Here is a 13,607-nt window from a genome sequence, read left to right on the forward strand (position 1 = left end):
AAAAAAAAAAAAAAAAAAAAAAAAAAAAAAAAAAAAAGAAGCTCGTGAACAATATCGTATAAAAAGTACTAACCTTTAAATTGCTTTCAAGTTTGCCAGCAAGAGCTAAAAGCAAAGTGGATTTTCCCGAGCCTGGAGGACCTAATAGCAAGGTCATCCTGCAAAAGGAACATGATGCGTGTGACGTGACCCGTGCTAAATTTATGGTTACAAAGCACAAGAAACTAATGAGTTTCTTTTTAGAAGAATTGGGACTATTCAGGCACACACATGTCTCCAATAAAACGTGATATTCATTGCTTTTTCAACTTTAATATCTCCATTGTTCCAACTTCAAATAATATAAATACGTAGTAGATATAGTCAGCATGTGCTAAAACATTTTTCCACCATAAGTAGATATACATAAAAAAAATATAATCTCAACAAAAAGCACCTAGAGCCATATTTCCAAATAATACTTGATCACTATTGACATAATTAAGTGGGCCAACAGAGAATATTCTAGATTTTGGTATCATCTTTGTAGATAGTTTATTCCACTACTCTTTTTTTGCATCGTGATTTTACTGTTCCAACGTCCATAAAATGAAGATTGTGTTCCTTCCGTACGTGGAATGCAACATAAACGAGTAAAGAGATTAAAAAAATGCATAGCATACATAAAGTCAGGGGCATGTTTTCTTAGTTAATCCTATGCTTAATGTCTAAGAAAATAACAAATCAAATTGTTCATTTCCAAAAGTTACGTCTGAGTTGCTGACTTCTACATTACCTTCCAGGTTTCACAACGCCGCTGATGTTGTTCAAAATGGTCAAAGAATGCCTTTTTGGTCGAAATATCCTCAAACTAGTAAGGACATTCTGCATAAGCAATGATTAATAACTTCATAGACGGGGGTGGTGATTTGTAAATCAATAGCAGAAATGGTAAATCTGGCAAAAAGAAGAACAAGTAACGTTCACATAAAGGACCGTAATTAAATAAAATACTCAACCTCAAGAACATCACGTGTATAATTAATAAGAGTAGGCAAAGCTCTTGAACCAGTATGAACATCCGCCGCAACATTCAAGTCCTCGAAGCGTACTTCGACATTTGGCACTTCTAATCCGACACTTTTGATGTACGCAAAGACGAAAATATGAACAAAAATTTAGAACCAATACGAAGGAAACAAATTATGCTAAATTACTTGTACTTAACTTCATTTATTATATGATCAAAGTGAAATCTATAATGACGAGAGATGTATACTTCCTTAGGAAAATGAAAGGATCTAAATTTATCAGTGTAAATTAATCTTGTAATCAGGTAAATATATTTCCATTAACTTTCTCGAAATTCACAATCGAGCATATATTGAAACGAAACCAAGCAAGAAAAATGTTCTACGTTTTCAATTTTTGTTTTACTTTCATGTATTCAGAATCATTCTTAATTTGTGTGTTTTTTATGAGAAAAAATATTGTTACGAACTACGAATTATGATTTAAATCATGACACGAATACACCAATCAAACACACTATAAGTAATTGAATTTTCCACTGTTTTCTCGACTTTCCGGAAAGCGTGAAAAACAAGAAAAGAAAAAAAAAAAGAATAACGTAGGTAAACAAACAGGAGAGATGATAGAAACTAGAGCATGAGCGTCGTCCGACCACCATGCAGCTAAAAAAAAAAAGTCAGATCTCAAAGCAGAGTGATGCAATGGCTCCTTACCGATCAAGGCGTTCTTTAATGGCGGAAAGAAGCTTGTAATTATCTTGATCACTGGTCGCCAAAGCTTTCTTCACAAGAAGCTCTCGTCCATGGCGATCTAGCTTCCTGACGTCGATCGCCTCTGCGCCTCCTTTCCCCGAAGGCGTCTTTCTCAACAAGGCGACGTGCGAACGCTTCTGAGAAGGCAATCTGGCGATGGCCGCCCATAGAAGCTCCTCTTCGTCGGCCGCCACGGACTCGGCGTTCGACGGCCTCGCGAACGTCTCGTTTCCGGTCTCTATCTCAAACTCGAAGTACTCGCTCCCGTTGGAAGCCGCCATTAACGTGAAACTCCCCTGTTCTCTCTCTCTCTCTCTCTCTCTCTGTAACTTCCAGAGTTTTCTCTCTCTTCCGTCCACCTGAAAGCGAGAGAGAATCGGGAACGAATGAAACAAACTCTTTTTTTTTTTTTTTTTGAAACTATTTATTTCTCTCCTTTTATTTTAGTTAAGTCTTTGAGTACGTATTTATATGGAAATCGGGAAGGCGTAGAGGTGTAAGCGATGACGTCAGCGAAAAACGAAACACTTTTGAGTGGGCGAGGAGAGAGAACTGGACGAAGACGCTCAGCGGCGGCCCCCCGCGAATTTTGAGGGTTACCGATTACCGAAATTGCCCCTACCTTAGTCCGATATTTAGTATTTTGGCTGTTTCTTGAGACGTATTTTGGCTTTTCAAGAGTGATAGTTACGTAATTTCGCTTTTGTTTAAGGGAAAATTTCCCATTTTTAAAAGAAAAACATGTGATAAAAGAGGAATTTGTTTCTAAAAGATTTGACAGTTGGCGAGTTCGTTTTATGGTTTCCTTTGGCCCGGTTCGTCCGTCTGTACGTCTTCTCTCGCTGGCTACATGCTGATTATGCGACTTATTTTTGACAGAATTCTTTATTTATTTATTTATTTATTTTGTGATTAAGGTAGATTTTTGTTTTTCTTAGTGTATGTTTGGTAGGGTTCTGTTACAACAGTCTTTTTTCCTCATAAAAAAATTGAATTTTAAAAGTTATAATCAATAACCTTAATTTGAATCATAGTTTGAACTCATATACCAAATAAGCTCTTAGTGGTTATTTTAAGGACATATTTTGTTCACCGTATTCTATTGTATTGTATCGTATAGTATTGTTTTGCATTGTGTACTTATTATACAGTATGGTGTTTGATTAGTGGTATTATTAAACATTATACTATTTTTATCATTGTAATCTATTTACGTAATTGTAATAAGATAAAATTTAGGCCAAATCATAACTTAATTTGACTCTAATCTCGACCTGAACCCAACATTTGGAAGAAGCAAGGGAGAAAGTACAATTGCTACATAGGGGTCTCTTTGCAAAAAAAATTAAAATGGGGTCAAATTGTAATTTTAAAAAAATTAAGGGCCAAAAATATAATTTTAAACAGTTGAGGAGTCAAAATATAATTTTTAAAAGTTTAGGGTCAAATAAAATTTTAAAAAAATATAAACCCAACATCACTCCGATCTTGAAACTCGACCCCAATATCAGTCCTAAAATCGAACCTTGAGCCTTGATATTTGTGAAATATTTTATATGTTTTTAATATGGTATTTTAAGTTAAATTGCATAATACGGTCTAGTATATAGGTTTTTTTTCCGTATTATATATCACACTTCGTATTGTATTAATTTTAAATCTTGTATTAAATTATACAATGTATAAATATCACCAAATATTATATAATATTATTATTAAACAACACAATACGGAGTGCTTATACAATATACCAAACATGTCCCAAATTGGTTATCATTACCAGATCTGTCAAATGCATCTGGTTTAAATTTAAAAAAAAAAAAAAAAAAAGTGCATGTATATCTAATTGCCACGTTTATCATCCCAAATTTCAATTTTCCTTGTTAACACATCTTATTGATATGTCCACATACAGATTTCTCTTCTAATTTATTTAGGTATAGATGCATTACCACATTTGTCCATCTCCTTCCACGATTTGAAAGTAATATGCATGTACACAGTTTCTTATAATTATTGTTTTGAAAAAATGCATGTATATATAGAGTTGTCACATATTTTATTACTAGAGGAGGTTAGCATTGTCTTTATTCAAAATGTAATTTTGTAAAAAAAAAAAATTTGTAATGTTGTAATTTAATTTATTCTCACATTTAGGAGATTAAGCATGTGACTTGAATTTGAATTCTTGTGCTCATTATTTTGCAGACACCCTGCTATTATGATGTTGGAGCATTTGCACTCCTAACCTATCAAGTCTCAACCTTCAGATATATTGTGCGTTCTCATGCACCGTTCTTTGTTTTTATGCGCTTGTTCTCTACTCCCTACGCCCTATACAATGGTAGTTCCTAGGCAACTATCACAATTCGTCTTTATTTTCTCATAAAGAAAACGAAAAAAAAAAAATTTCAAGAGAGTGGAGCTCCATCTTATAGGAGCATATTAGTGAAAATTATAACATTATCAAATCTAATTTGTAAGTAGTTATTTTTTTGATAATGTTATAATTTAATTCATTCTTTACTTTTACGAGATTAAGCAACGTGCTTAAATTTGAATTCGTGACCTTATTCGATCGATTTAAGAGGCATGAAACTTAAGAAAAAGCGAGTCACGATCTCTCCCATCAATCAGACAGATACGATCATTAGAGATTCAAGATTTTCAGTTGGACCGATTCTATTATTTTTCAAACATTGTGTTACTTATAGATATGTTTTCGAATTACACTTCATTTAATTTCCTTATTTAAGGGATTCAAGTATTTGTCCACAAAATAGATCTATCTTCTACGAGTAGGAGTAAAAAAAAAAAAAACACGCATTTAAATAGGCTTATTGCCGTTACATTTCTCTTAATTTTTTTATTTACAACAATACTCTATTAAATGACTGTTGCTATCATCTATCTCTATATAACCTTTTGTATTTTTCTTTACACGCATAATTGAACCTCCATCCTCTAAAACTCAAGCACCCACTCATCCTTTCCTGTATCATTTGACCCGATGGTCATTGACATCTTTACTTTTTATTAACAAAATATTAGTGTAACTCTTTTTATCATTTTTTTATTAACTGTTTGACACATAAATTTTATTATATCAATTCTATTTAAAGAATAATATATTATATTTATATAATTTACGTATTAAATAATAAATATAGAAAATAATAAAAAGATTAATGTTAATATTTTTTTTTATTACAGACAGTTTTAATGTACTTTTAACCACACATTCACAATTCCCAAATCTTGGAAAATATCCACAGACGATTTTCAACTTGAGCCCTTGTTTTCTTGGAAAATGGATACATTTTTGACTGCCTAGATGAAAGAGGTGAAGAATTGGACGTCAGTTAATTCATGGTTGTCATTTCTGAGGTGGTGACCTCAGAAATCAGAAACCTGACCAAAGAGTCAAAAGTCAAAATCAAAACAAGAAATTGATCATGATCCACAGTGCACAATTCCATTCCATGTTTTTCTGTTATGGTTTTCTTTTTTAGGTTGAGAAGATCCATTGAATCAAGCGAAACACAGAAGACAGAGCTGCCCAAAAAAAAATCCAGCAAGGGCCGAGCAATCACAAGGGCTCAGCATCCAAAATAGAACAAAAAGAAACACAGTCAAAGGCTCAAAGCCAAAGTAAATAAGCTCTTTTGTTTTTTTTTTCGTTTTTTTTTTTTTTTTCTCTTAGTAACACTTATGAAATACATGCTTCTAAATTTAGGTCCAGTTCATTTTACCGATTAGAGTTTTTAATTTCAGTTTTGTTACAGTTAAAAATTCTCATAAAAAGTCACATCTAATTTTTTTACTACAGTTAAAAACTCACATAAAGTCACATCTTAGCTCGAATTGAAAACTGAAATCGGCAAACTAAACAAGACCTTAGAATGACGCGAATATGTCACATTTCAAAGCTCCCACAAAACAAAAACTAGGGATGTGCAGACCAACTAAACTGCCTATTTTAAGTGAAATGTAAACCAAACCAATTATAAATTGGTTTAGATATTTTTAAACCAAACCAAACCAATTAAAAAATCTAATCCAATCTAAACCAAACTGATTGTAATTAGTTTGGTTTGAATTTTCTAATTGGTTTGAATTAATATTTTACAACTTCTTCTCAAGTCTCAACCATAACTTGTATTAATATTTTGTGTGCTCTTTTGTGACTTTCTCTCTTTCTCCTAAAGACAAAATGAAGTTAAAGCAATTTAATTATATATATTTATATCTATGTTTATATAATATTAGTTGTGACTCATGAGTTTTTCTAAATATACGAAAGAAAACGAATATAGGCAAGTCAGAGACACTTATTATTACAGAGGCTATATTTAAGTTAACAAAGAGGTAAAATTTTAGAGAAAATCACGATCAAAGCCTAGAGGAGTGGAGAATGAGAGGAGAAGAGATGAGCAAAGAAAGCTTGAGGGTAAACCCATAGAGACAGTATTAGGCCTCGTTCATTTCACCGATTCGAGTTTTCAGTTTTAGGTTTCTACAGTAAAAAGTTCTCAAAAAATGTCACATCTAACTTTCTTTGCTACAGTAAAAAGTTATCAAAAAATGTCACATCTCAGCTCGAATTAAAAACTCGAATTCGCGGCGTGAACGAGGCCTACCGTATATATAGATTATGGTAGAAACTTCTAGGGTTATAATCATTTAATTTTAAAATAACTGAATTTTCTAAATACAAATAAGTTATAGATATATGAAATATATATAATTTTAAGAAAATTACATAGATAGAAATTAGTTTAGTTTGGTTTTTTTAATGGTAAAACCACAAATCAAATAAATTTAATTTTTTTTAAAAAAATTTAAACTAAACTAACCCATTATTAATTGATTTGGTTTGATTTTTTTTTATTTAGTTGGTTTAAATGGTTTGTTTCACACCCATAACAAAATCGATGGAACACAAAAGGTTTAGGCATGCTCTTTGGCTCTTCTCGAGGTGGAGACAAAAAATAATAGTAAAAAAAAAGGCAGCAATGTATTATTTCACAAAATAAACCTATATGCTAGCATAATTCCCATATACTAGGTCAGAGCAAAAAAAACAAAAAAAACAAAAAACAAAACCCCATATTCTAGTAAGAACAAGCAATTTTGCTCTTCTTGAGGTGAAAAAAAGAAAAGAAAAAAAAAGGGGGTTTAAGAAGCAAAGTTATTTCATAAAATAAGTCCCATCTGCTAAGAAGAAGGAGAAGCAAATTTGCTCTTATTGAGGTGGGGAAAAAAGGTTTGGGCAGCGAAGTAATTTCATAACAATAAACCCACTATGCTAAGAAGAAGAATAAAGTAAATTTGCTCTTCTGAGGTGGAAAAAGAAAGGTCCAGGCAGCAAAGTTATTCAAAAAATAAATCCCATGTGGTAAGAAGAAGCAAATTTGCTCTTTTGTAGGTGAAAAAAAAAAAAGTTTAGGCAGCTAAGTTATTTTACAAAATAAATCCCATATGCTATAAACTACTGTACACTAGGCAAGTCTAATACATAACTTCTGTTAACATCCTTCTAACTGCGGGCAAAAAGGCTGGGACATATTGGGAAGGTAAAAACACTAACAATGTTACAATACCCAAAAAGCGGTCACCTAGGTTGATACAAAAATGGGGTGAGAAAGCAAGGTGATTAACTGTGCAGATTTGGGAGATGGAAACTGTCAAAAAGAGTTTAAAAAAAAAAAAAGAAAACAAAAGAACGACAAGGCAATGAATATCCCGAATTCTTCATCAATGCTCTTATCAGATTAGCGCTTGACCTTCTGAGACTTGTATGATTTTAGGCTGGATTTTTTGGACTTCAAATTCTTACCCTTGGAGCTAAACAAATCACCGTCGGAAGCATCACTATCATCCCCAAACTTACCGCCACGCTTCTTACCAGCTCCGCTACAAACTATAATCTTTCCTTCATCTTTCTGTTCTACAGGCTCACACTTCTCCTTAGGCCGCCAGATGAAAAGTGACCTGGAAGATTAACATTAGTAGTGAGGACACCACCTCAGAAATGAGAACCAACTAAAGAAAAGTGTGGACATGGATAGCCAAGGAGACAAAATGTGTGAGATAGTGAGTGACCATAAATTACCACCTCTATCTGGTTGACTTTAGCTGATATTGAAATGAAACGTGTAGATGACTCTTTTTTTGAAAGTGAAAAGTTTAGATAACATTTTATTATGAAGATCTATAGAGTTTCATGCGGGCTAAATCAAGCATAAGCCACCTAACAACAGCAATAAATAAATAATTAAAGGGACCTGGTAAACAAATTAAATCCCTAGTTAAATGAGAGTGAGAGGAGCCCAAACCTTGAACTACCAGATGCCAAAACATCGTCGCATGGATGTAGCTTGTTCACAGGGCTGATGGTTGTAATATTTGGATCCATGATCTCCGCAACTAGTTGTCCTGTGCTAATGTCTATAAAATCAATTGGATGAAGGGCAGCACCATTATAGTTTTCGCTAATGTAACGTCCTACAACGACAAGGGACTCAGATGGGTCCTGCATCAGAAGGCATTTTCAGAATCTCCAAGAATAGAAGAGGACAAGTCGAAACAAACAAGTGAAAGTGCTTCAAGCAAATATATATCACCTTTGGATCCCACTCGGCTCGGAAAGGAGTTAAATGTCGATTGAAATCATGGCTGTGTACAATCTCTCGACTTGGGGAATCCAGATTTCCAAATATAGAGTCCCACACACGAAGACGATTGTCCTGAGAAGTGGTGACAATTTTGCTCCCAGACAGTGGAGAAAAATATGCAGAGTTCACAACACGCTTGTGGGCAAGCTCATAAAGTGAAGAACAAGCTTCAATTCGACGCATGTCCCATATCCGAGCCTGAGGAAAGACAGGTCAATTATTGGGTTGTATGACCAGAGTAGCATATAAAAATCACGTAGATATAAAATTTCAATCACATATTGACATTTTGCTATGGTAATAATTATTTGGTTATCCAGAACTAAATTTTCTTTTTGAATAAAACATTCCAAAATACTGGGAAAAGGACACAGGACACAATTGGAGTAACAGAAGGCCAGGAAGCTAAACAATCAGCAAAGATCCACAGAAAACCAATCAGATTACAAAACTCACGTAGTGATCATTTCCGCAACTCAAGAGAAGGTCTGGTTGAACTGGGTTGCAATGGAGTCCGACGACTTTACTCCCTCTCTTATGAATTAAAATTGCCTCACCAGTTTTGTTGTTGGCTCGAATATCCACCCTATGCATACCATGAAAGGACATCTATTAGAGAAACTTTTGCACATTAGATGCCCAAATAAATATCCCAAAGGGTAAAGATACTAATATACTGGTATTTCAATAGGGAAGAGAACTCTTTTTCCAAAATAAATATAGTGTTAATTATATATGGCCTAATTGTTTAACTAGTGGGTTAGACAATCTGCCAACAGCCAACAAGCTGGATCTTTTCGCATTTCAACTCTTGTGAATCATATTTCTCTTAGTCTGTAACCAAAGTAGTAATTTTTGTTTTCAAGGAGAAAAAAAAGGGTTAAGAGAAAACTTACGAGTAGAGATACCCAAAGTTATCAGCAACTAGCACAACACCTTTCTCTTTGTTGAGGTCCATGCCATAAAGCATCCTCCAGCTTCCTGGGCCCTAGAGTAAAGCAACTCAATTTAAACTTGCATAAAATAAAACAAATCCATACTGTTGTCCCCGCCATTCCCTAACTTCACAAATAAGCTTGAAGAAAATTTAAGAAACAACTACTGCTTCCACGACCTTCTCCATTGAGCAACTAATATCATTGTAATTGAGCAATCCAATAAAATTATAGAAGAGAAGGAGAAAAAAGTACAATAATCACTCTGAGTTATAGCAAACTGTATCCTTTAACTTCATGGAGCACTTTGGAGCTTTACATATGATAAATATACCCTTTAGATAATGGTTTAAGCCATCGAAAACTTTCATTACTCAATAAGACTGCTAATGCAAGGAATTAGCACCTTATCCAGGTACAGAATGATTGAAAGAGCAAGCTTAGAACCACCCTTAATAAGAGCAAAGAAACAGAGAAGAAAGGTCTATACCTGCCACCCATCAGGATTTAGATTCATCAGAGACAATGAAATCCCAGTCTCCAAGTCAGTACAGCTAATGGTTCCATCAGACGACGCAGCATAAACCGTACCATCATTTATGGGACTGAATCTGCAAAAATTTTAATACCAAAAGGTTTCCAATAAAGGAAAAGACAAGCAGAACGTAAACTTCGTTGCAGAAATAGATATATACAAAAAAAGTTGTTGCTTTATAAAAAGATAACAAACCTCATATTATTGACAATACAAGAGTGTATGTTTCCATAGACAATCTTCTCATATACTTTGCCAAAGTCCCACACTCCAACTTGTCCTTTCTTTTTCCGTGTAACAATAAGAGAGAGCGAGATGTCAATTGTCATGAAACAACCACACCACTGACCAACAAAAAAAACCCAGGATAACGGACAATGAAAATATGGAACTGACCTTATCACCAGATAAAAGGATGTTATTGTTGGTTGGATGGAATTCCAAGCTAGTAACCCGTCTGCTGTGGTATCTGATGACTGCACAACTTACCTGGTCTGGAATGACATATGCCGGTTTGATCTATCAAAAGGAAATATGGAAAACAACAAACTTGTAACAATGGTGAAACAGAACACCAAAAAAAAGTGCAACACAATAGTCACCCCTGTAAAGCATAATACAATTATACAGCTTTCAAGATCCAAACATAAAGTGCATAAGAAGAAAGAAACTGAATTTATCAAGGGACATGTACGGTGTTAATGCACAATCTCACACATGAATTATACATATATTATAGTTCAGAAAGTCAAATCTCAGCCTCTCATTATGTTATTTTCAGAACATAGAATCCTTAAATTCAAAAGCCCAAATGATAAAACACACATTGTTGCTTGTTCAGAGGAAGACGGGGAAAAGTGTACAGTTTTCAAGTTGTTCCCACTTCTTTGCAACTCATAGTCACTGCATACTAATTTGTGTGATCCAGAGAAACAACACCACTTAAAAAAAATGGCAACAATCAATCTAATTATAAATCCAAAAGCAGCAATGATACCAAAATCAGATACCCAAAATTGAGATCACAAATGTGATAAACACAAAAATATATGCGTAAATACATATCCAACATAGTCCAAACACGTCATTTACGTTTCACAATCATATGCCGCAACTCTACCACTATATATTCTAAAGCAGTATAGCACCAAATACAAGCAGGTTATTGTTGACAGTAGAATCTCGTTAACAAGACCTTACCGGATTACTTACCGGATTACCCCACAGTAGTATTTTCCCACACAACAGTTATAATAATAACAACTAACAAATAATAATAGTAAGACAAAATGTTTACCGACATCACGCACTAATAAAAAGTGAATGTCACTTGTGGGTCCCACAGTGCAGACCACTAATAGAAGATTAGTGGATAGTGTTTAGCACGTCCGGTCGCTTATAGGAATGCTCTAATAATAATAGTGATAATAATAAAAACTTACTCGAGAATTAGTAGGTCCAAGCTGGCGCTCAAAGACGTAGGCAAATGGGTTACGGCTATTCCTGAGGGATGTTGGGATAACACCATACTCGGTGGACACTCTATGTGGGCATGTCATTGTAGTGTGCCCTTCAACCCAAAATCCCACACAAACCAGACAAAAGTAAATAAACATAAAAAATAAAAATAAAAAACATCCCCCAATTTTCGCATATTAGAGAAGTATTGAACGATTCCATGAAAATTACTGACCGGGCATTTTGCAGAGGAAGCATGGTTTCATTGGGCAATCAATGTAGGTTGCTCCTTTGAATCCCGCTTCATGCCCCGCCTTTTTGCATACCTAAAAAATTTTTAAAAAAAATTAAAATTAAAAATATAGAAAAAAAAACTTTTGTTTGTATAAGGAAAAAAATGGAAAGTGTGAAAACAAGTCTTTACTTTGCAAACTTTCTTAAGACTAATACAGATGGGCGATTTCCCTTTCCTCTTCGCGTCCAAAGTCTCCTCGACTTCCTTTCCATTTTCTCCCTCTGAAACTTCCCCTTCTTCTTCTTCTTCTTCTTCGGACGAGCTTTGCTCAGAATCGGTGTCTTTCTCAATGATCACTTTCGGGAATGAGGTTCTTCTGGTTTGGGGAGCCATTTTTCGCAGACTCAGAAAGAGAAGCAGCGTGTCAATGGGATTGAATTAGAACTCATAAACCGACTTTTGTCGCTTCGATTAAAGGGCAAAATTGAATTTACTGAAATATCCCGGAAGTTGGGTAAAGTTTTAGTTTATATTCCGGGGTACATCTGGGCTAACAGGTTTGGAATGTGGCGGGAGACAACGTGGCCCAATATCTACCACTGGGATCTTGGGACCCAAGTTTTTCCCCCATTCGCACGCGCGGTGTCCGGTAAGTTTTTCCCCCATATTATTAAATTATAAACTATCATTTTTTTTTAGATCGATTAAAAAAACTCTAATTTTTACCTTTTAATAACTATTTCAAAAAATGGCACGGAGATATGTAATTAAATTTTTTTATCTCAGACCATGTCTTTTTGCTAATCGAAGGCTAACCATTTTATTAATTTTTTTTTTATATAAAGTTGGAGTGATGTGTTCTTTCTCTTTGGTTATGTTTTATTATTCGCTAGTAAGCGTACGGTGTCAAGTTTTGATAGTATAAAATAAGTGCATATTATCTCTACAGAGATTGAGTATTAAATTATTGATAACTATCGCGATTATCGTAACTCAACTTTGTCTAGACAACTTAATTGAGAGAACAAACTAATTAAAACAAAAAAAAATAAATAATAAAACAAGTAAAAAGAGGTGGATTGAAACGAACTCTATAACAAAGGCTAGAAGTAAACTCAATAAAATTAGGTTGTGTTTTCCAAATCTCAATATGTGCAAATAACTTTCTCAATACTAAATACACATATATAAATATCTAATTCAATGGATGATCAAATTAGACAAAAAAACATAGATAAACACAAATGATTAGAAATGAATTTAATTAACAAGCACTATAATTTTCAAAATATTATCATGGTAAAGTTACATCAATCCCCCTAATATAAGAGATCTAACTCAATATAGAGAAATCTATAACTAATCTTATCACAAAATTCATAAATGAAAATATGTTAAATACAATATCCACAAATACAAATCTCAAGAAAGACTAGTGTGAGAGAAATGAAAAAGGAACTCTTATAGAGATGAACCTCAAGCTTAAATCCTTTAAGAATCCGCCATAAATCGTCCAAAAATCTTCAACTCAACCACCTTTCTCTAGGAATTTTTCCTCTCTATCTCACGTTCCCTTCCCAATTCTCACACCTCTCAATGAGTCATCATTTGGCTTTTATATAAGTGCAAAAATTGCACAATGTGGGTCCGTGCGCTGCAGCGGGATGGATTTCCGCTACAGCGCCGCTTGAATAATGGCCCAAAAAGCCTAGTTGACCAAGTGGGGTGTTGCATCACGCTTGCTGTTCTCGGCACAGGTGCGCGTTGCAGCGTGTGCGCGGGGCTCAATCCCCAAACGGGCTTCGGCCATGGGGGGCTGCTCCTTTCTTGCTCCATTTTGGCTCCAAAATCAATCCTAAGTCCCAGCTTTTATTTTCCTACAAAACAAAGCAAAAACACATTAAACTAATGAAAAAGCTTGAAAACTTACAAATTTTAACCTCAACAACACTTGATTTGTGAGTAAAATACTCGCTCATCAGTTCTTTTAGTTTTTATTTCTAT

The 13,607-nt window shown here is 34.2% G+C and overlaps 2 protein-coding genes across 3 annotated transcripts in view; both read right to left on the bottom strand.

Moving 5' to 3' along the window:
• The window catches only part of LOC21404846 (ABC transporter G family member 31), an 11,607-nt gene extending 9,419 nt beyond the window's left edge, over nt 1–2,188 (bottom strand). The window contains exons 1-4 of one of the 2 annotated variants that reach the window (XM_024170980.1): nt 1,725–2,188; nt 999–1,119; nt 776–864; nt 74–158 (exon numbers count right to left, since the gene is read on the bottom strand). In XM_024170980.1, the coding sequence (XP_024026748.1) occupies nt 74–158; nt 776–864; nt 999–1,119; nt 1,725–2,044 (615 nt within the window). In that variant the 5' untranslated portion in view covers nt 2,045–2,188. The remainder of the gene's footprint in view (nt 1–73; nt 159–775; nt 865–998; nt 1,120–1,724) is intronic. The other variant, XM_024170981.1, reaches the window with a different exon arrangement.
• A 4,849-nt stretch (nt 2,189–7,037) lies between these two features.
• LOC21404847 (protein DAMAGED DNA-BINDING 2) lies at nt 7,038–12,024 on the bottom strand. Its single transcript, XM_024170984.1, has 11 exons — nt 11,793–12,024; nt 11,604–11,694; nt 11,353–11,480; nt 10,307–10,429; nt 10,106–10,194; nt 9,866–9,986; nt 9,337–9,428; nt 8,897–9,026; nt 8,390–8,638; nt 8,102–8,298; nt 7,038–7,757 (listed from the first exon to the last, which is right to left on the bottom strand). Exons 1-11 carry the CDS (start codon nt 11,994–11,996, stop codon nt 7,538–7,540), a joined length of 1,644 nt encoding a protein of 547 aa, XP_024026752.1. The 5' UTR covers nt 11,997–12,024; the 3' UTR covers nt 7,038–7,537.
• Between the last annotated feature and the right edge of the window lie 1,583 nt (nt 12,025–13,607).

Source organism: Morus notabilis, unplaced genomic scaffold (assembly GCF_000414095.1).
Source record: "Morus notabilis unplaced genomic scaffold, ASM41409v2 Scaffold101, whole genome shotgun sequence".
NCBI classification, from domain to species: domain Eukaryota; kingdom Viridiplantae; phylum Streptophyta; class Magnoliopsida; order Rosales; family Moraceae; genus Morus; species Morus notabilis.

What these genes read in the sequence shown, in the direction of transcription:
- LOC21404847 (XM_024170984.1), bottom strand. Translation starts at nt 11,996, where the DNA reads ATGGCTCCCCAAACCAGAAGAACCTCATTCCCGAAAGTGATCATTGAG. An exon ending in TCCTTTTATCTGGTGATAAG is followed by an intron (nt 10,195 to 10,306) that starts GTCAGTTCCATA and finishes ACACGGAAAAAG; the next exon opens with AAAGGACAAGTTGGAGTGTG. An exon ending in TTGGCATCTGGTAGTTCAAG is followed by an intron (nt 7,758 to 8,101) that starts GTTTGGGCTCCT and finishes TTAATCTTCCAG; the next exon opens with GTCACTTTTCATCTGGCGGC.